The following is a 22,124-nucleotide window of genomic DNA, read 5'->3' as shown; positions in this document are numbered from 1 at the left end:
TTTTCTGTAATTGGGCATTCAAAAAACAAAACCAGCACAAATTCCCTTTGTTTTTGATATTTGAAAAATACATATGAAAACTTTATTTCTAAAAGCTTCTGTAGGGGTTATCAGCGGCCTCAGATGAATCTATCATTTGTAGGTGAAGATTTGGATGAGATAAGTCATCTTAGGTTAAGAGTGGTAATACGTTTTTCTTGATTTTGAAACTATCGAAATTATGCTTCCATGTGGGCATTTTTAATAGTATTTTTAGTAGTTCTGTAGTGAGACTAATTTTTACTTTATTCTTCCTCTGGTGCTCTGGAGTAGTTTATGAAATTGGGTTTCAGATTATGGTTCACATTACATCATTGGGTAGTCTGTTAAGTAATTGTGTCATCACAGCGTTTTTAGATTGTTTGAGGATGTAAATGCACATTTATAATGAGAAGAATGTGTAACTTTATAACTAATGGGACACAAAGCTGAAACTCTACGCATAGTTTATTAAATTATGGAGTATTAAACTGAAGCTTCAACCTCAGTATAAAAAAACTTTATTTCATTTAAGCTCCTATATATTTGTCATGTAATGGAATGCTTCTGGTTTAAGATGTACACAATGATTCCTCAGTCATTTCACATTTCTTAAACTATTGCTGGCAGCATTTTGCTGTATATGAGCACCTTTCCCTGAGAATTGTTCTTTCTCACTCTCACGCACATGTGCTTTAACACAGTTTGAGGTACATACCTACATGGTTTTAAACCTCTGGTAAATTTTAACTGAAAGGAGTAAGCTGAGAAAAACCAATGTTGAATCCTGGAATGAGAATTTAAAGTGAAATAGAAATGAAAAAAAAAAAAAAAGCAAAAAATATGTTAGGACTTTTAGAGCTAAATGTGAAACGTACCAATATTAAATTTCAGTATTCTATGAAGTGACTTTCGTGCTCATAAAAGATGTCGCAGCTGTGAAGACTGATGCTGTCCATTCGCAGCATAGGTAGAAACGTCTTCAGATTTCCCATCAGTGTGTTTCAGAGCTGTTTGGGGCCGACCTATTTTTGTCTGGCATGGGGGAAGGGAGCCGTAGGGGTTTAGAGGGTGTTGGTGTGCGTGGTGTCTCGGTGAAGGCATTCAGTATTTGCTGTTGACCCTTCACCTCTCTGAGCTTCCTGATTCTTCCATTCCTTTGCAGTGCTTTTTGATTTGTCTTACCGCAAAAATTTCAATCCACTAAAGGTCTGTATTACAAAAATAGCTTTCTTTGGTTTAGAGCAAGCCGTGAGTTAAATGTTTAGTGATGATGATTTTTATCACTGTCAACTAGCCATTCATTTGGACTAAATTATGAAAAACTGCGCTTTAATTGAGGGGTCTTCATTTTACCTATTATTTCTTATTCTTGGTTGTATCAAAAACAATTTCGTTTCAAGTACTAATTTGATTAAGAGTAATCAAGAGTATCCTTTTCAAAAGGAATTTGTTCAATTTATCTATGATTTGTAAAGGTATATTTTGTATTGTTAATGGTACTTCTTAAACCTAGGTAGTTTTGCTTTTTAAGGAAGGAGCGTCTGAGAAGGTAACTTGATAGTGCTCAAAGTGATTATTAGGTGACAGTACCATGGTGAGCACAGGCCCTTCAAAGTCTGGGCATCGATTTTGTCCATTCAGTTCTGGATTTGTGACAACACTCTAAGCTAATTGGGTCATAAGGGCGGTATTCGTAATAATCAAACTGAGAAATTGATTATGATAGAATGACAGTTGAGAGGGGATATCCCTTTTCACTTACTGGAATTTTTTGTGTCTGTTATCGAGGTTCTCACAGCTTCTGAGGTATCAAGGTATTGAGAAAATTGAGTTGTAATCAGAGCTGCTTGGGGACCATGAACTCTCAGAGCGAACGGAATTTGAAAGGCTTGAGGGATATTTCACCCAGACTATGAAAGAAATTCTTCAGTGGCTTAATACAGTCAATATCTGTTGTGAAACATGGTGTATAGTTGGATCAATGTGCATACCATCATATGGTTCAGTTTTTATTTAGAATCATGCAGACCTCTGTGTCCTTCTGTTATTACAAAGGTGACTTAAATCGTTTTACTAGTTTAGAGGATTTTTAACCTTAGCCTAGCCATGAGGATATGTTAATTGGATATGGATGTGGAAATGTTGCCCCATTTCTTTGTTCCTGTTGCTATTCATACTAACCTCTGGCGTTTAGCAAGCTGGCTTAACATTTTCATCACCCCAAAAGGAAGCTTCATACCCATTAAACGTCATTCCCCACTCTAGCCTCACTCCTAGCCCCTGGCAACCACTTCTCAACTTTTATGTCTCTATGGATTTGCCTATTCTGGACATTTGCTATAAGTAGAATCATATAGTTTGTGATCCTTTGTGACCGGCTTCTTTCATTTAGCATGATTCAAGGTTCATCCGTGTTGTTGCATGTAGTGACTGTACTTCTTTACTTTTTATGGCTGAGTAATGATCCATTGTGTAGATATACCTACCATGTTTTGTTTATTCATTCATATGTTAGTGGACATTTGAGTTGTTTCCACTTTTTGGCTATTATGAATAATGTTGCTTGGCAATAGCGTTTCCTGTATATGTTTTGGATGTTTTCATTTCTTAAAACATTTAAATGAGTGAAAGGAAAGTTTTGGCCAACTTACCCATTTTATATTGAATTTTACTTTTTCTACTTTGAGGCTCACTTTCTGTACCTTATTGTAGTCCTGTCCACAGCTGAATAAATTATTTTTGATTCTTCAATGCAGGATCTAAAATGTCCACCTAGGCACAAAGAGTTGATGACAGTCCAAGCACTCGTGGAGGAAGTTCTGATGGAGACCTGTGTGAAAGTGTTCAGCAAGAACCAGAAAGAGAGCAAGTTCAGCCCAAGAAAAAAGAGGGAAAAATATCTGGCAAAACAGCTGCTAAATTGTCAACTAGTGCTAAAAGGTACCTCGGCTATTACATTTAACCTTTTCATTTTTGGTGTCAATTTATTGCTTAAATTCTGTTTTTCTATTGCATTTATTCTTTTTTTCTGAGAGATGGGCCATGAAGTTCATGGACTTTTCTTTCCCCTTCAAAATGATCTCTTTGACATGGTTTTAGTATATGTGCTGCCGAAGCGAGCACTCTTTGACATGGTTTTAATTGCAGGCAACTTTTGGTATTTAAAGTCAGTTAAATGGCATGACAAATTCATAAAATACATATCTGCAGTGTGTTTGTGTATGTTTATATACTGTGAGGAGAGGCATATGCAAGACATGCATGTGAAAGTATGATGGTTTGATTTATGGTTACTTGATCATAAGTATTTTTTTCTGTTCAGTAACACAGAATAGAGATTAGGAGGAACCTGTGGAAATAGTTATTGAGTTATTGTTTGTTTTCTATTACTCCATGTTGGTTAAGTCAGAAATGCTGGGGTTAGCAACAAATGCATCTTGGTTTCATGACATTATACAGTGGACAGTCTTGATACAGAATGTCTCTTTCCGTAGAGAATAGATAGATTTGGAATATAGATATTTGAACGATTCTCTATTGTTACATCAATCTTTTATGATGATTGGCATTTTAAATGGTCATTGGACTTGGAATCTGCTTTGATATTGTTACATGATAGAGTATCTCTTAGAAAATAATTTGAAAGGTAAATTTAGTTGAGTCTTTCCTGATCCTGTGATTTTATGTTCTTGCTTTGTTTTAATATCTTTTTAATATCAAATAAGGAATGTAAGTAAAAGCAGTCTGTAACTTTTAGGCATAGCGGAATGTCTGAATGTTGAATGATAGCTTTATATATTATTGGATGATGTACGTTAGGGGACACTCTTCTCCCAAATATCAGAAACCATTATGGACTAGTACACTTTGTTTCCGTCTGAATTAGTCAGTTCATAGCATCGGGAAGAACCTTCTTCCAGGCCCCTTAGTGAGAGGTGCTGGAGTGATGGTGAGTGTAAGCATCCCATCCCACAGGACTAGAGTATTTGATTTTTTCTTCCCAGGGGTGTGTTGCTAATGCTTGATCTCTGTTGAAGGAGTGGTGTGAAAGTTAGATAGCCCTGAACTTTAAACCTCTGAGCGTCTGTACTACAACGTGCTAGAGTGTGGGGGAAAGGGTTCAGTTTGTTTTTGCTATCACACTGCAAGACCAGGGAGACTCAGCTGGCTGACTGCCTGGCCATAACACAAAATGACCTGCTGCTGGGAGATGGGCGTGAGGTGAGGATGGATAAGAAAGTGGGAAATGGAGAAAATATGCTATTTGGGTGAAAGAAAGGAGGTTTTGGGTGAGGAGTAGGAGATGTTCAAGTACAGGTTGTACCTCCATGTAGATGAGGAAACTTGAATTCATTCCTCAGCTTCAGATAGCGAGGATTTTTACAGGACCTCTCCAGATCGTCAGAAAAAGGGAATGGGGGGCTGGCCAGGTCTGTGGGGTGTAGGGTTCAGCTTTGCCCGTGCTCTGCTGTCCTGTGACTGCTAGTTAACAAGACTTCTGTCTACCTTGGTAAGGCCCTGCCTTTTTCCCTAGCTGGGAGCACCACTACAAAATACCTCAAAATCATGTTTTTTGAATGATATATCATTGCTTTTTTTTTTTTTTTTTTTTTTTTTTGGGTGGCTGGCCGGTATGGGGATATAAACCGTTGACCTTGGGGTTATAAGGTTGCTCTTTAACCAGCTGATCTAATTGTCCAGCCCAATTTGGTGATATATAAAAGACCAAATTCTGCTTATGAAAGAGGGTGCACAGTTAAATGCGTGAATGTGAATTTTTCAAATACGTGGGTCATCTGTCACTTCATTTTGTTACAGTGTATATAGAAAGTACAGGTTATATATTCAAACCTAGTGAGAGATTTCATGAGGTAAAAATATAGAAAGAAGATTTTTATTCACATGAGAAGTCTTTCCCAAATAGTGCCATTTTATGAGATAGTAGCAGTGAAGGGTTGGAACTCTTGAGACAGAATCTGGGTTTGAATCTGCATTCTAGTACTTAGTAGCTCTGTGATCTTGGGTACGTAATTTAAGGTCTCTAAGTCTTAGTTTTCTCTTTGTAAAATGATGATAATAATAATGAAACATAAAATAATAATAAAACAGCCTTTTCACAGGCTGTTGTGGGGACTAAATGTAATAAATGTAATAAAACACTTATTTCTCATAAACTGAAGCTGTCAATTATAGATTTTGTGCCGGTTAAAGTCTATGATGATATATTTCAAGTTCCTCTGGCACAGACTTTGGGAAAATGAGGTATATGTTAACCTCAGAGGACTTAGTGCTAGTATTAAGGCTATTGTTAAATTAGGAAAACTCAGATGCTGTAATAAGATACATTTTCTAGTAACTCAGGAAAACTTTGCACATAGGTGCTCAGTTATATGACACGTGCTATAATTGTAGAATGAACAGTTGTTAATTATAGAATTAGTAATTTGGTCTAGAAACATTTTCTTGAAAATTCTCATTTTTGAGGTATTACAGAATAGTGACGTGTGATGTCGAAGATATTTAAGTGAATATTTAAACAGTCGTATAAATTAATTTCTACCTTTTTTAGAGGTAGGAGGGAAGATTGTAAGTACACCTTTGATTCATTTTTGCTTTTCTTTGGCGAGAGTTTGTTTCTTGTTATGGCCTGTTCTCTTTATATGTCTGTATCACTCTTGTTATATTTGCAAGTACATAGTTAAACCATATCTGTGGTGACAAATTTAGATGATTTAGATTAAGTTGACTAGTCAGTTCAATAAGACATCTATTTTGAGATCTTCATTGAATCGATTCTGCTGCCATTTTCACGTGTTGACACATCTGTAAATGTGAATTTTGAATCACATTTATTCCAAGTTAAATTTGCTCAGAGTAGACATTGTGATTTGATTGGATACTCAGTATGATATTGCTCTAGGAATAGTATTTGATTGCAGACTCTAAATTTTTGTCAGGCTGAAAGGTTGATTCTAGTGTGTTCCAGTGTGAATTCTTATTGTATAGGCTCATCTAAGTTTGTTTCCACATGAGAATGAAGTAGTACTGTTTATAGATAATTAATGGAGTTTGGATGTGTTGTCCCCTCCAAAACTTATGTGGAAATTTGATCCCCAGTGTGGCAGTGTTGGAAACTGATTGAGTCATGGGGGTGGATCCCTCATGAATGGATTCATGCTCTCCCTGGTGGAGGGGGGAGTAATGAGTGATTTCTCGCTCCATTAGTTCCCACGAAAGCTTGTTGTTTATAAGACCCTGGCACCTCCTCTCTGTCTCTCTTGCTTGCTCTCACCATGTGATCTGCTTGTACCCGCCAGCTGCCTGCCACTTTCTGCCATGAGTAGAAGCAGCCTGAGGCACGTGCCAGATGCAGGTGTCCCAGACTCGTAAGCCAAATAAACCTCTTTTCCTTATAAATTACCTAGTCTCGGGTATTTCTGTTATAGCAACACAAAACGGACTAAAAACAGTAATCTTTGGTGATTACTGTATTTTCTTGATTCTAAACATACATTTTAAAACTTTTTAATGTTTTTGGAATCGGGATGCATCTTTGATGCATAATTGATGGTGTGTCTTCGAATCACAGATATGTAACATATATCACTGTTCAGAATTAAACTCTAGGCTTATTATTTGCAATGGCACTGTGTATCCTAGAGACTGTTTTGACACTTAAAAAAGTTAATAATTAGTTGCATGATGCTTTCTTGAGAATAAGTTCATTTTGGAAGGTTTTGGCCAGTTGATAGAACTGGTTAGAGTAGATTCAATTCAACTCGTTCTTAGGTGATTGAGGAATGCAGTCCATACAGGAATATAGAAAGTAATCTAGATGGGATGTAGGGTTTAAAAAAACAAAAACTGCTAAGAAATCACCTTTGTGAATCTCCATGTCTACATAGTCATGGTCTACTTGGCTCTGAGTGAGTTATTGAATTTTCTTTAACCGAAGTTATGTGTTTTAAATATGTCAGTACATATCATATACACTGCTTCATTTTTCTGAACCATTAATCCAATATGTCGATATTAAAATGAGTGCTTCAGATCTTCTTCATTCTGTATAATTTTGGTACCATATTTTTCAGTTTAGTCTGAATGAATCATGGTTGTTATTATCACCCCTGGCTCCCATCCTCCCCCCTTCATTTAGCAGATAAAAGTCCTGGACAGTTAAATTATTAGGTGAAGTCAAACAAACTGAAATTTAGTTTATATTTTTTGCTCCTGACTTGTCTCAGTAACTATGTGCAGATGCTGACTTCTGTATCATAATAACCTAAGAAGTAACATGGCCTGATGGACATTGGATGTTCAGGCAGTTGTCTAGTGGATTAACGTCTAAAATACATCTGTCTTAAAAGTTCTGATAAGAGACAGGTCTTTTTGTTTGTTTTACTTAGCAAGATAATTACCTATGCAATTCCCTATGCAGCCGCTGCCCCTTTCCAGCCTATGCCCCTTTCCAGCCGCTGCCCGCACGCACCCGCTCCCGAAGCAGCCGCTGCCCCGCTGCAGCCGCTACATGCACGCTCCCGCTCCCGATCGCGCTGCAGCCTCTGCCCCGCTGGAGCCGCTGCCCGCGCGCTCCCGATCGCGCTGCAGCCTCTGCCTGGCTCGAGCTGCTGCCCTGGCGCTCCCGATCCCGCTGCAGCCTCTGCCCCGTTTGAGCCGCTGCCCGCGCCCTCCCGATCCCGCTGCAGCCTCTGCCCCGTTCGAGCTGCTGCCGCACGCTCCCGATCCCGCTGCAGCCTCTACCTCTCTCCCGCCGCTGCCCCTCTCGCGCCGCTGCCCCCACGCTCACGCTCCTGCCTCTGCCTTTGCCCAGCTCCAGCTGTTGCCTGCGCCCTCCTGCTCCCTGCGCCCTCCTGCTCCCGCTCCAGCCTCTGCTCCGCTAGAGCTGCTGCTCGCTTGCTCCCGATCCCGCTGCAGCTTTTGCCCTGCTGGAGCCGCTGCCCGTGCTCACGATCCCACTGCAGCCCCTGCCTCGCTCCAGCGGCTGCCCGCACGCTCCCGATCTTGCTGCACCCTATACCCCGCAGGAGCCACTGCCCCCGCGCTCCCGATCCTGCTGCAGGCTCTGCCCGGCTGGAGATGCTGCAAGCCCGCTCCTGATCCCGCTGCAGCCTCGGCCCTGCTGTAGCCGCTGCCCGCGCACTCCCGATCACGCTGCAACCGCTGCACCGCTCAGCCGCTGCCCCCGCTCTCCTGATCTGGCTGCAGCCTCTGCCCCACGGGAGCCACTGCCCGCGCGCTCCCGATCTGGCTGCAGCCTCTGCCTTGCTCGAGGCGCTGCCCGCGCGGTCCGGATCCCGCCGCAGCTTCTGCCCCGCTCGAGCCTCTGCCCGCCCGCTCCTGATCCCGCTGCAGCCTCTGCCCGGCTGCAGCCAATGCCCGCGCGCTCCCGCTCCCCCTGCAGGTTCTGCCCAGCTCAAGCCGCTGCCCACCCGCTCCTGATCCCGCTGCAGCCTCTGCCCCGCTAGAACCGCTGCCCGCCCGCTCCCGATCTCGCTGCAGCCTCTGCCCTATTCGAGACGCTGCCCGCGCGCTCCCGATCTCGCTGCAGCCTCTGCCCTGCTGGAGCCACTGCCCTGGCGCTCCCGATCCCTCTGCAGGCTCTGCCCTATCTTGCCTTTGCCCCTCTCCCTCCGCTGCCCCCAGGCTCATGCTCACGCTCCCGCTCCCGCCTCCGCCTTTGCCCAGCTCCAGCTGTTGCCCGCGCCCTCCTGATCCCGCTCCAGCCTCTGCTCTGCTAGAGCTGCTGCCCGCTTGCTCCCGATCCCGCTGCAGCTTTTGCCCTGCTGGAGCCGCTGCCCGTGCTCATGATACCGCTGCAGCCCCTGCCTCGCTCCAGCGGCTGCCCGCACGCTCCCCATCTCGCTGCAGCCTCTGCCCGGCTGGAGCCACTGCCCCCGCGCTCCCGATGCTGCTGCAGGCTCTGCCAGGCTCCAGCCGCTGCCCGCCCGCTCTCCCGATCTGGCTGCAGCCTCTGCCCTGCTCCAGCCGCTGCCTGCGCGCTCCCGATCCCGCTGCAGCCTCTGCCCGGCTGGAGCCGCTGCCCGCTTGCTCCCGCTCCCGCCACTGCCTCTCCCCAGCCAGTGCGCCTAAAAGGAGGGCGGAGGTTCTGGATCCCAGGGAAAGAGAGCGAGAAATGCAATGACACTGGGTCTTGAGGCTGCACTTTCCTGTCCCTCAGCTCAGGTCCCGTCACGCTGTCCGAACACCTGTGTTTAAATCTGCTCTGATATCCAGAAACCTGCAGACCTCTATTTCCATGTCAGGGTAGAGAGGACCGTCTCATTCTTTTTTAAAGCGGCATCAATTATGATTTTACCATCATGTATTTACCCCGTGCCCCACGGGTGGACACTCAGGTTGTGTCCAGGTTGTGCTGTCCTACACAATGCTGCAGTGAGCATCCTGGTGTCCTTCAGAGATTTCTCTGGGTTTGGGCCTAGAGGTGACACTGATGGGACAAAGAATATCCACATGGAAAATACTGAAAGATAGGAGCAGATTATCTTCCAAAGGCTGTAGTTTTATTGCTACCAAGAGTATGTGAGGCAATTTTAAATTGAGTTGAACTGTGGATGTGTTGAGTCTAATCAAAATTCTAGTGTTCGTCTCTTCATTGTCTGAGGTATTGCGTCAGGCCTCTGGAGACAGGTGCGTGCATGAGATGACTCCTGGCTTCCAGCTGTCTACACCATGTGTAACATGGCTGTCTGATGACTCTGGCGGCCTGCGGTCCCACAGTCAACTTTGTCATTCTCTTCTCCCCATGAAAATACAGGTTGAGTACCCCTTATCCAAAATGCTTGGAAAGTATTTTGGATTTAGGATGTTTTCAGATTTGGGAATATTTGGAGAATACATTTGCAGAATGCTCCAATGAGCATTTCCTTTGAGTGTCATGTTAGAACTCAAAAAGTTTAGGAGTTTGGATTTTTGGATTAGAGACTCTTAACCTGTATATAAATATCCCAGACATTCTGTTTTCTACTATTCTTGGAGTTTCAGGTCCTCAAAGGAGCACAAAAATATTTTGCCAAACCACAGTTCTAATTTGTGATGTTTAAGATGTGGCTTTTGTATTTGCAAACTCGAATTGTTGTGCCAGACGCTCCAGGCTTGCCACCCAGCAAAAGGCCCCATGGAAGATTCTGCCAAACAAATGCCAGATGGGCCAAGGCATCCAAGGTCTCAGGTGACTGGCCAGGGCAGCTCCAGTTGTCCGAGTTGTGCTAAGAGAGGGTCGCCTGGTGGGCGAGAGCCTGCCCATGCTACCCGAAGGGGCAAGCAGTGTGAGTTAACATTTATTTATCGAGCTATGAGTATCAAGGGGGAAGCATGTTAAACGCTTTACAAGGATCAACCAAGAGACAGGACTTGTTGCTTATCTACCTGAGGGCTGAGAAACTAGGATGCAGAGACTGGATGTGGGCTGCTGAGCAAAGGCAACACTTACCCAAAGGAGTCAATGTATGATGGTGGCATTTCAGGACATAACTGAGTTCTCTGGAGTCAGCCTGAGGCCCTGCTCTGGGTGGTGGTGGCCAGTGTCCCTCCCCACCCTCTGGGCCTCCCATCTTACCTCCTAGCACCCTGTCACTCTGAGCCTAAATGCCAGGGACCAAACCAGGAGGCTGGCAGCCAGCCTGGTCCACACCATGGGCCCCTCCTCCATGGTCCCAAATCCTTCCTTGCACTTTCTGGACAAGCATGGAGCAGTTAGCTTCCAACCCTCGTACAAACACTGATGATCACAGCCCCATGTGGGGAGGGAGGCCGGTGTGTGCAGTGAGATGACCCCGCCCAGCCCCTGACCTCTGCCCACATTGATGCCGCATTTAGAGAAGAGATGGCCTGACCCCTCACCCACACCAAGGGTACCAAGGAGTCAAGTGTTGAGGTTAGAGGCGGGGATATCAGGGAGGTGAGCTGAGGCCAGAGGGTGAGGTGAGATGCCCTCGTTCACATCAAGCCAGAGGAAGAGGGCTTTAAAGAGAGCTTTAGGCTTTGAGGTGTCCTCCGCAGGTGGAGAAATCCAGTGGACTGATGCCTCACCCCCACCCCCACCCCAAAGTCTAGAGGGCAAGAGACAGGCTGGCTGCTTTGATGGCGGAGCTGAGGAGAGGGCCGACGGCCCAGGTGAGGGCCTCGTGTGAGAGAGTCGGCGTGGAATCTCACAGGCCCAGTCCCAGGAGGCAGCCTGGGCAGTGAACAGACGCAGGCCAAGAGAAGGTGGGGCTGCCGCTACCCGTCAGGGGCTCCTTGGTTCTCTGAGGCCCACACAAAATATTCTAGTCAGGGGGACAGTGGGGACCATGTCCGGGCTCTGAAGACCCTTGGAGATGCCGATGAGAGAAAGAGGTGTAGCTTTCAACCTCCGCCAAGCCCAGAGCACAGTTCAGCTGGGGGCTGACCACGCCTGCTGCCCGGCCGAGGCTTCCCACCCCACCAGGCCGGGGCAGCAGGAGCGGCCTCCACTTCAAAGCAGGGGACTTGACGATGACGTCAGGCCCTTTTTATTGTTGGGCCTGGACGTGAGCCGAGCGGTGCTGTGTGACGTGAAGTGGTGGAGACCACGGGTATTTCCCTACCAAGAAGCAGCCTGGGCCTGTCAGGTTTCCATCTGGCCGTGGGAGGACTGGCCAGCAGAAGAGGTTTCAAGGGCCAGAGGTGGACACAAATAAAGCTGCTTTAAGTGGTTTCCAGTTGCACAGCTGTGCTGGCTCAGTGTCCTGGTGACATCCCTGAGTTCTGTGGCATCCAGAGGAGGGCTTTGGGGGGGCAACAGGTGTTTATTGACCTTCTTTAAAGAGCGGGCACCACATGCATGGTGAGACGCACCCCCCTCCCAGAGGGGCCTTGGTCTCAGGCAGGGGCTCTTGGTGGGGCAGGGCCCAAACCCCGAGGGGGAATTTCTCTGTCTCTGCCCCTCAGCCAGGCCCAACAGTAGAAAGGGCCTGAGGGAAAGGTACGGAAGAGCTCCACCTGCCGGCTTGGGGTCCTGGGGAGGAGGGATTGAACTTGGGCCTGGAGTGGAGGGGGTCATGAGGAAGGTCCAGGAGACCCCAAGACTTGTGGGTGGGGCTTGCCAAGCCCCTCCCCTGCCTGGGATGAGAGTATAAGACCCTGGTCAGCTAACGCGTCTCATCACCGCCGCCTCCAGTGTGAAGTGCTCAGTAATTGCAACATAAGGAAACGCAGCCTTCATCCAGACTTGAAACGATTCCTTCCCTTTCCACTTCCAAACTGCCCTGCCCTCGGGCTCCTGCCACCGTGGGAGGAAAAGCACAGTTCCAACCCATCAGGCTCAAGCTCGTAGCTAACAGGGCAGGCACTCCTGCAACCTTCCTCCCCTTTTCTGGGTCTGATAGCTGCCAGAGACTCTTGCAAAACTGACTCTCTCGGGGAGTTTGCTAATGGCCACGTGCCCACAGCACGGCCACCGCTGAGGCCCATGCAAGGAGCCTACTCAGGCGTCCTCGATCCCCATTCCCTCCTGCCTGGGAAAGGACCCAGTGGCGGGGGGGTGGTCATGGCAGGGGGCAGGAACGTTCACATCTGTGTTGCATGAGGGGAACCCCCCAGGTTGGCTGCTGCAGTGGGAGGTTCCCAAGGCCCCGGGGCCTGGGGGGCCCAGTGGGCAGGGCAGTCGTCCTGACCTGTTTGGTTGCACAGCTTGTTAACTTCGAAGAAAGCACCTCTGAGCAGTGGGAGGGTGACTCTCCAGAGGGCAGCACTGGTTTGGGGGTGGGCTTCTCTGGTCCTACCTTTTCAGTTCACACAGTAAGGAAGGCCAGGCCTGTCCTGGGCAGCGTGATCAGCAAGTCTCCAAGCTGACGTATGAAACATGGGTGTGTCATCGGTTGGGGTGCATCTTGACCGCCATGCTCGCTTTGGGATGAAAGGAACAGGCTTTATGTCCCGGCTTTGTCACTTTCTAGCCTGTGACTTGGGCAAACCCTTTTACTTTTCTGGGTCTCACTGTCATCATCCATAGAGTGAGATAAAGACACCTTCCTCCCAAGTCCACCGTGAAGACTCAAAACGCTCAGCGCGTCCCTGCTCCTGGAAGTGTGCTGGGAGCCAAAGGAGCAGGGCTGTCCTGGCCTTGAAAGGCCGAGGGGCTCCTGGGGAGCTGTGCCCTGACCTGAGGCTTGCCCCACCGTTCCCCAGGGGGCAGGGTGGGCTGGGAGCTTGGGCCAGACACCTGGGCAGCTGCCTCCCCTCTGGAACAGTCCTCATTTTATTCCCCTGGGGTCCTGAAAGTTGGAACTAACTGGCTGGCTAAAAAAAAAAAAAAAAAAAGGCAAAGGGCGAGCAAGTGCTTTGTGCGTGCTGCAAGGCAGGGTGTGTCTCAGGGATCTGTTTCCATGGGAACCAGCGGCACAGGCTGGCTCCTATGGGCACCAAAAAGAGAAACTTGGCAGAGGTTTCAGGCACCTGAAGTGGGATTCATGCCAGGGATACAAGGATGGTTCAACATATGAAAGTCAATAAAGGTGATACAATAAATGTAACGGTCATGTGGCCAGTATGAATCTGGCCATCACAGCTTGGGCATGAACGGTGACAATCAGCCTTGCATCCCGTGAATATTCATAACCAATAAAATTGGGGGAAAAAAAGAATAAATGGGTACAGGAGATCTTATTGGTGTGGTGAAAATGTTCTAAAACTGATTTGTGGTGATGGCTGCACAACTTGATGAACTTACTAGAACTTATTGAATTGCATACCTGAAATGGGTGGATTACAAGGTATCTAAAATATTCCTCAATAAAGTGTTTTTTAAACAAAGAGCATTTCACTGACATCCAGCAGATCCCGAAATACAGCACACTTCTGCCACTAAATAGCTAAACAGCCCTGGACAAGTAGTGCACTTACTGTAGACCTTTGCTTCATTACCTATAAAGAAAGCGTTGGGCCAGCTGAAGCCCAGAGTGTCTCAGGCCTCTTCCCGTTGCCACATTCTACGGCTATTTTGGCAAAGTTAGTCCAAAGAAAACACTTTTGTTCCTTGGCAGATATCTAAGGAAGGATGCTCCTCTGAAAGAAATTAAAATCGCAAAATTTCCTTTAAAAAATTGCCAAAGGAAAAGTTGATCTCCTAGAAGTAGCAGACTAGTGGTCACTAGAGGCTGGGAAGGGTAGGGCGAGGAGGGGAAAGGCAGAGGTTACAGATACAAAGTTGCAGCTGGACAGGAGGAACTCTTTGTACTGATCTACAGCTTTGTAAGGTGGCTAGAGTCAGCACACATTTATTAGATAATTTCAAATAGCTAAAAGAGAGGATTTTGAATTTTCCCAGCACAAAGAAATGACAAATATTTGAGTGATGAGTATGCTGATTACCCAGATTTCATCATTATAAACATGGATTCAAATCCAGCGGTGGCCCGGCCAAAACCAAGCCGAGGTGGGGGTGGCTAGGACAGCGTGTGTCACAGGCTAGCGCGGGGCAGGCTCCGGAACCGCGTGGCGGAAGTGACGTCACAAAGGGGCCTGGTTACCATGGTGCGCGGGGGACGCCTGAGGCCGGTGGGCGCCAGTGCTCCCCGGCTCCCCTCAAGGCCGGCTGCGCTGCACTGTGTCTGCTGCTGTCGCCGGGGCCGGTTCGCGTTCCCGACAGAACGCAGAGCTGTCTCAGCTGCTTGGTGGTGGCCCGGCCAGGCCGTGGCTACTGTGGCCACAGCCGGAGCAGCCTCGGCGCCATGGAGGTGCCCGGGGCTGCCCCTCAGCCGTACTTGGGGCTGGTCCTGGGAAAGCTGTGCAGGACTGTGGCAGCATTGCCTGAAGACCTGAGACCGGGCCCTGGTTTTCCGTGGGAACTGGTGACATGTGCGGCTCTTACTGGATTGTTGATTCTCTTGTTTTTGTGGAGAAGTGTTCGATCGGTGAGAAGCCGGCTTTATGTAAGAAGAGAGAAAAAGCTTGCTGAAAAGCTTTCTGGACTAATTGAAGAAAAATGTAAACTACTTGACAAACTTTGTGTTGTTCAAGAGGAGTATGAAGGCTTGGAGTCAGCTGTGAAGGATGCCAGCTTTGAGAAGGGGTCAACAGAAGCACAAAGCTTGGAGGCAACCTATGAAAAGCTGAGCAGCTCCAAATCTAAACTTGAGGATGAAATAGTCTTTCTAGCCAAAGAATTAAAGGAACAGAAATCTAAACATTGTGAGCAAGATGAATTGATGGCGGACATTTCAAAGAGGATACAGTCCCTAGAAGATGAATCGAAATCCATCCAGTCACAAGTAGCTGAAGCCAAACTAATCTGCAAAATATTTCAAATGAATGAAGAACGTCTGAAGGTGGCAATAAAAGACGCCTTGAATGAAAATTCCCAACTTCAGGAAAGCCAGAAACAGCTTTTACAAGAAGCGGAAGTATTGAAAGAACAAGTGAGTGAACTTAATAAACAGAAAATACTATTTGAAAACTCCAAAGTCCAGGCAGAACGAGTTCTGAGTGATAAAGAAAATCACATCCAGTCTCTGGCTGAACGCTTGCTCAAGATGACAGACTGGGCTGCTGTGCTTGGAGAAGACATGATGGCTGATGACTTGGAATTGGAGATGAAGAGTGAATCACAAAAGGGTGCTCGCTTAGATGATCTGCCAAAAGGAGCTTTGAAGAAACTGATTCACGCTGCTAAGTTAAATGCTTCTTTCAAAACCCTAGAAGGAGAAAGAAACCAAATTTACACTGAGTTGTCTGAAGTAGATAAAACAAAGGAAGAGCTTATAGAGCATATTACAAATCTCCAGACTGAACAAGCATCTTTACAGTCAGAAAACACACAGTTGGAAAGTGAAAATCAGAAGCTTCAGCAGAAACTTAAAGTAATGACTGAACTGTATCAAGAAAATGGAATGAATCTCCACAGGAAGTTAATAGCAGAGGAAAAGGACCGGTTAGAGAAGGAGGAGAAACTTTCCAAAGTAGAAGAGAAGGTGAGCCATGCAGCTGAGGAACTGGAGACCTACAGAAGGAGAGCCAGAGATGCGGAAGAAGAATTGGAGAGAAGCGTTCGTTCTTATCAAGGGCAGATGACTTCCTATGAGAAAGAAGCGCGTGGCAGCTGGGTGGCAGCTGAGACTGCTGAAAGACACCTCAGGTATTTAAGGAAAGTAAATGTTTCCAAGAGACAAAAATTAGCTGAAAAAGAGTGTAAATTTGAACTTTTCAAAAAAGATCCTTATGTAGTTGATGTTCCAAAGACAGCATTTGGCGGAGAGCATTCCCCATGTGGTGCCTCACCAGTGGGTCGACCTTCAACCGAAACGAGAGCTTTTCTCTCTCCACTCAGACTCGCACCTTTGACTCCAGGGCGAGGAGGAGGAAGAGGCTCAAGAGGCCCAGAGAATACTCTGGATCACCAGATGACCAATGAAAGAGGAGAATCGGGCTGTGATAGGTTAACCGATTCTCATGGAGCACCTTCTGGGTTCCTGTCACCTCCGTGGGAACAGCACCGGAGGATGAGGATCCCTCCACCAGGCCACCCATGTTCTGATCCAGCTCTTCTTCCACGAAGGCAAGACGGATTTGATCCTGATCCTGGTGGACCGTCTGGCCCAGCAGAACTCAAAAGTTTCAATCTGCCTTCTTTGGATAAAGTGGATGGGCCAAAGCCCTCACAAACGGAATCCAGCAGAAATGATACCAAAGATGACCTTGGTAATGTAAATGGGCCTCATTCATCTGTGCCTGCTGAAAGGGAAGCAAGTGGCCCTGGCTTTGCTCCTCCACCTTTTCCTGCAATCAGAGGTCCATTGTTTCCAGTGGATAGGAGGGGTCCATTCATGAGAAGAGAACCTCCTTTTCCTCCACCTCCTCCAGGAAGCATGTATGGAGCTCCTCAAAATTATTATCTACCAAGGGATTTCCCTGTGCAGCCACCACCTCCATCTGGGTTCCTGTCACCTCCGTGGGAACAACACCGAAGGATGATGATTCCTCCACCAGGCCACCCATGTTCTGATCCAGCTCTTCTTCCACGAAGGCAAGACGGATTTGATCCTGATCCTGGTGGACCGTCTGGCCCAGCAGAACTCAGAAGTTTCAATCTGCCTTCTTTGGATAAAGTGGATGGGCCAAAACCCTCACAAACGGAATCCAGCAGAATTGAAACCAAAGACGACCTTGGTAATGTCAATGTGCCTCATTCATCTGTGCCTGCTGAAAGGGAAGCAAGTGGCCCTGGCTTTGCTCCTCCACCTTTTCCTGCAATCAGAGGTCCATTGTTTCCAGTGGATAGGAGGGGTCCATTCATGAGAAGAGAACCTCCTTTTCCTCCACCTCCTCCAGGAAGCATGTATGGAGCTCCTCAAAATTATTTTCTACCAAGGGATTTCTCTGTCCAGCCACCACCTCCATTTGCAATGAGAAATGTCTATTCACTGAGGGGATTTCCTCCTTATGTTCCTCTAGGAGCTGGATTTTCACCGCCACCCCCACATTCTGAAAGTAGGGGTGAGTTCCCTTCAGGGTCGATTCCGTGCTCAAATGAGCCTGCTCCTGAAATCCAGAAGCACAGCAAGAAACCTGATGATATTTTTGGTCTCTCTTCATAAATCGTTTTGACTTATCTTTCATTTTCAGTTTAAGTAACTACATTTTTTGCTCAAATTGAAGCTTAATGGAATTATAATTCTCAGGATACTATTTTGTAAATAAAGATGATTTAAATATGAATTTCATGAGTAAATTATTTCCATTTTATTTTATCCTAGATTGTATAATTATTTTAATTTGATTAACTAACCCACTATTACATAAACAATAATGGGAAATTTATTTAGGTAATCTTGCAGTTGGGGATGTTTTAAACTCCAAGGGCTGTGTCTTTATGCCAAGAACTCTATTTACTACGGTGCTAGACACATGTGAAGGTAACTTTATGCTTAATTAAATTTTCATTGATTTAAAGACTTGCTTGGTATTGATAATAATAATAAAATCAGCTAGGTTTTTAATTAAAAAAATCACAATGTACCCCATAAATATGTACAGTTATTAGGTGTCCGTTAAAAATAATAATAATCTTTTAAAATTACCAGAAGAAATTGTGGATCTAAGACCCTTCAAGACCCTCTATTTATAAAACCTTGCTGTCGATGGATATTTTTATGCTCTTAAAACATGAACTCTAAGCCTCTGTCCATACTGCAATGAAAAAGTCTGTGGTGAGAAGATATGATAAGAAGATGAAGCATATTATTAACCAGTGTTTATGTGTTTCATAGACCTTGACTATCTAGAAAGAAACCTGTAAGGAGGGTATAATGATGCTTCTATGGTTCTAATTTAAATTTTTTATGAATAGAAAACAGTGAGCACTGTATACAGGTAAAAAGCCACATAACATCCTGCATGTATGGGTATCTGAGAACTTCAAAATGTTTGTGGAAAAATAGAATTGAAAGATAATATGAATCTTCCCTGAGCTTTTTGAAGTGCCGCCGTACATGGAGATGTGTGTATTATATATTTATGCATGTGTGTGTGTAATTGACAGTTAACGTTTTTCTGATGATAAAAATAATACATTACTGCTAATTTTTGCTTGAAATATCTGAAGGATATGCACCAGTCAATCTTTAGGTTAAAATTAAGGATGATTTCCATGTGACCGCAACGTTAAGAACTTTAATCCTTGGGGAAAAAAAAAAATCATTCAACTGTATAGCGCCTATATGGGTGGTATGCATTAACAAAATAAATGAGATTTTCTTCTCATTTTTTGCAAAAAAAATTTTTTTTTTGTAAAATAGGGGAAATTCTCTAGAAAATTCTTTGATATTTCTTATCTAGAAAATAATTTGGTAAGTCTCATATTTATGCCTTAGAAAAAAGACAGTATGTGGCATTACACTCTGGTGCTTTGTACTCTGTCAGTGCAGCTAAGCTGGGAATTAATTACATTTTCCACAGTTCCCTTCCGTCTCTTCTTCCAGATTAGAATTGGCCAAGAAAGAAACTTGCACAATATTGGAAACTGGAAATGAGGCAGTGGCCATAACCATCTGCAGATCTTTTCTCAGGCAGATTCAGAGACAGACAGAAGAAGAGGCCCGGGCCCATGTGGGTAAAAACCTCCAGCCGAGTCTGTGAAGTGACGTATCCCGAGGTTGTCCTGAGGGGAGTGCTTCCGTTTTTCTTTGTTCACGGATGTTCTCCTCAAACCCAAGCCATTTTTCTGGAAATTTTCTTCTCTAAAGCTTCTTGGCCTTTAAAAACCTAGTATTTGTCGTTGAGTTTTGGTGCAGCATCAAAGACCCTCCACAGTCATCTGAAGTGGCTGCTGAAGCACTTCTTCTGCAGTTAGTGTCTCTGTGAAGCTCAAGTTGCTTCACGTTCTTCCTCCAAAGCAACGTGTTGCCACAGATTCCTGCAGCAGCAGGTAGGAGAGTCCAGCTGCTCCTGAGGAGCGTCAGCGCTGCAGCGGCCTCCTCAGCGCTCCAGCGCTCCCGCTCCGCTGCAGCCACTGCCCCGCTAGAGCCGCTGCCCGCGTGCTCCCGATCCCACTGCAGCGTCGGCCCATTGGAGCTGCTGCCGCCAGCTCCCGCTCCCTATGCAGCCGCTGCCCCTTGCCAGCCTCTGCCCCTTTCCAGCCGCTGCCCCGCTGCAGCCGCTGCCCCGTTCGAGCTGCTGCCCTGCGCTCCCGATCGCGCTGCAGCCTCTGCCTGGCTCGAGTCGCTGCCCTGGCGCTCCCGATCCCGCTGCAGCCTCTGCCCTGTTTGAGCCGCTGCCCGCGCCCTTCCGATCCCGCTGCAGCCTGTGCCCCTCTCGAGCCTCTGGCCCTCTCGAGCAGCTTCCCCCACGTGGGCTCACTCTCCCGCTCCCGCCTCCGCCTTGGCCCAGCTCCAGCTATTGCCTGCGCCCTCCTGCTCCTGCTCCAGTCTCTGCTCCGCTAGAGCTGCTGCCCGCTTGCTTCCGATCCCGCTGCAGGTTTTGCCCTGCTGGAGCCGCTGCCCGCGCTCACGATCCCGCTGCAGCCTCTGCCTCTCTCGAGCGGCTGCCCGCGCGCTCCCGCACCAGAAGCAGCCTCTGCCCAGCTGGAGCAACTACCCGCGCGGTCCCGATCCCGCTGCAGCCTCTGCCCCGCTCGAGCAGCTGACCGCACTCTCCCGATCTCGCTGCAGCCTCTGCCCTGTTCGAGCCGCTGCCCGCGCGCTCCCGATCTCGCAGCAGCCTCTGCCCTGCTGGAGCCGCTGCCGGTGCGCTCCCGCTCCCCCTGCAGGCTCTGCCTGCCTCGAGCCGCTGCCTACACGCTCCGGATCGCGCTGCAGGCTCTGCACCGCTGGAGGTGCTGCCTGCGCGTTCCCGATCCCGCTGCAGCCTCTGCCCCTCTTGAGCCTCTGCCCCTCTCCCGCCGCTGCCCCCACGCTCACGCTCCCTCTCCCGCCTCCGCCTTTGCCCAGCGCCAGCTGTTGCCGGCGCCCTCCTGCTCCCGCTGCAGCCTCTGTCCCGCTCGAGCAGCTGCCTGTGCACTCCCGTCGCTGGTCAGCCTCTGCCTGGCTGGAGCCGCTGCCTGCGCGCTCCCGATCCCGCTGCAGCCTCTGCCCGGCTGGAGCCGCTGCCCACCCGCTCCTGATCCCGCTGCAGCCTCTGCCCCGCTCGAGCCGCTGGCTGCGCGCTCCCGCTCCCCCCGCAGGCTCTGCCCGGCTCGAGCCGCTGCCCACCCGCTCCTGATCCCGCTGCAGCCTCTGCCCCGCTCGAGCCGCTGCCTTCGCTCTCCCGATCCCGCTGCAGCCTCTGCCCCTCTTGAGCCTCTGCCCCTCTCCCGCCGCTGCCCCCACGCTCACGCTCCCGCATCCGCCTTTGCCCAGCTCCAGCTGTTGCGCGCGCCCTCCTGCTCCCGCTCCAGCCTCTGTCCCGCTTGAGCAGCTGCCTGCGCACTCCCGATCGCTCTGCAGCCTCTGCATCGCTCAGCCGCTGCCCCCGCTCTCCCGATCTGGCAGCTGCCTCTGCCCTGCTCGAGCCGCTGCCTGCACGCTCCCGATCTCGCTCCAGCCTCTGCCCGGCTGGATCCGCTGCCCGCGCGCTCCCGATCTCGCTGTAGCCTCTGCCGTGCTCGAGCCGCTGCCTGCGCGCTCCCGATCCCGCTGCAGACTCTGCCCGGCTGGAGCCGCTGCCCGTGCGTTCCCGCTCCCCCTGCAGGCTCTGCCCGGCTGCAGCCACTGCCCACCAGCTCCTGATCCCGCTGCAGCCTCTGCCCCGCTAGAGCCGCTGCCTGCGCGCTCCCGATCGCGCTGCAGGCTCTGCACCGCTTGAGGCGCTGCCTGCGCGTTCCGTTCGCGCCTCAGCCTCTGCCCCGCTCCAGCTTCTGCCCGCACGTTAGCGCTCCAGCTCCCACAGCAGTCTTTGCCCAGCTCGAGATGTTTCCCACCCCCTCCTGCTCCCGCCCCACCGCAGCCTTTGCCCAGCTCCAGCTGTTGCCCATGCCCTCCCGCTCCCGCTGCAGCCTCTGCCCCGCTAGAGCCTCTGCCCGCCCACTCCAGATCTAGCTGCAGCCTCTGCCCTGTTCGAGCCGCTGCCCTGGCGCTCCCGATCCCGCTGCAGCCTCTGCCCCTCTCGAGCCTCTGTCCCTCTCCCGCCGCTGCCCCCAGGCTCACGCTCCCGCTCCCGCCTCCGCCTTTGCCCAGCTCCAGCTGTTGCCCGCGCCCTCCTGCTCCCGCTCCAGCCTCTGTCCCGCTCCAGCCACTGCCTGCGCACTCCTGATCGCGCTGCAGCCTCTGCACCGCTCAGCCGCTGCCCCCGCTCTCCCGATCTGGCTGCAGCCTCTGCCCTGCTCCAGCCGCTGCCTGCGCGCTCCCGATCCCGCTGCAGCCTCTGCCCGGCTGGAGCCGCTGCCCGCTTGCTCCCGCTCCCGCCACAGCCTCTCCCCAGCCAGTGCGCCTAAAAGGAGGGCGGAGGTTCTGGATCCCAGGGAAAGAGAGCGAGAAATGCAATGACACTGGGTCTTGAGGCTGCACTTTCCTGTCCCTCAGCTCAGGTCCCGTCACGCTGTCCGAACACCTGTGTTTAAATCTGCTCTGATATCCAGAAACCTGCAGACCTCTATTTCCATGTCAGGGTAGAGA

General features: G+C 48.7%; 1 protein-coding gene across 1 annotated transcript in view; it reads left to right on the top strand.

The window, feature by feature from the left end:
• The window catches only part of LOC134362665 (melanoma inhibitory activity protein 2-like), a 67,315-nt gene that overhangs the window by 6,409 nt on the left and 38,782 nt on the right, over window positions 1-22,124 (top strand). Inside the window, exons 6-7 of the mRNA XM_063077836.1 lie at window positions 20,282-20,347; window positions 20,463-20,543. Of these exons, the coding sequence (XP_062933906.1) occupies window positions 20,282-20,347; window positions 20,463-20,543 (147 nt within the window). The remainder of the gene's footprint in view (window positions 1-20,281; window positions 20,348-20,462; window positions 20,544-22,124) is intronic.

This window comes from Cynocephalus volans, chromosome 14 (assembly GCF_027409185.1).
Source record: "Cynocephalus volans isolate mCynVol1 chromosome 14, mCynVol1.pri, whole genome shotgun sequence".
In the NCBI taxonomy this organism is placed as follows: Eukaryota; Metazoa; Chordata; class Mammalia; order Dermoptera; family Cynocephalidae; genus Cynocephalus; species Cynocephalus volans.
The sequence above is the reverse complement of the archived record's forward strand: the minus strand, read 5'-3'. Positions and strand labels throughout refer to the sequence as shown.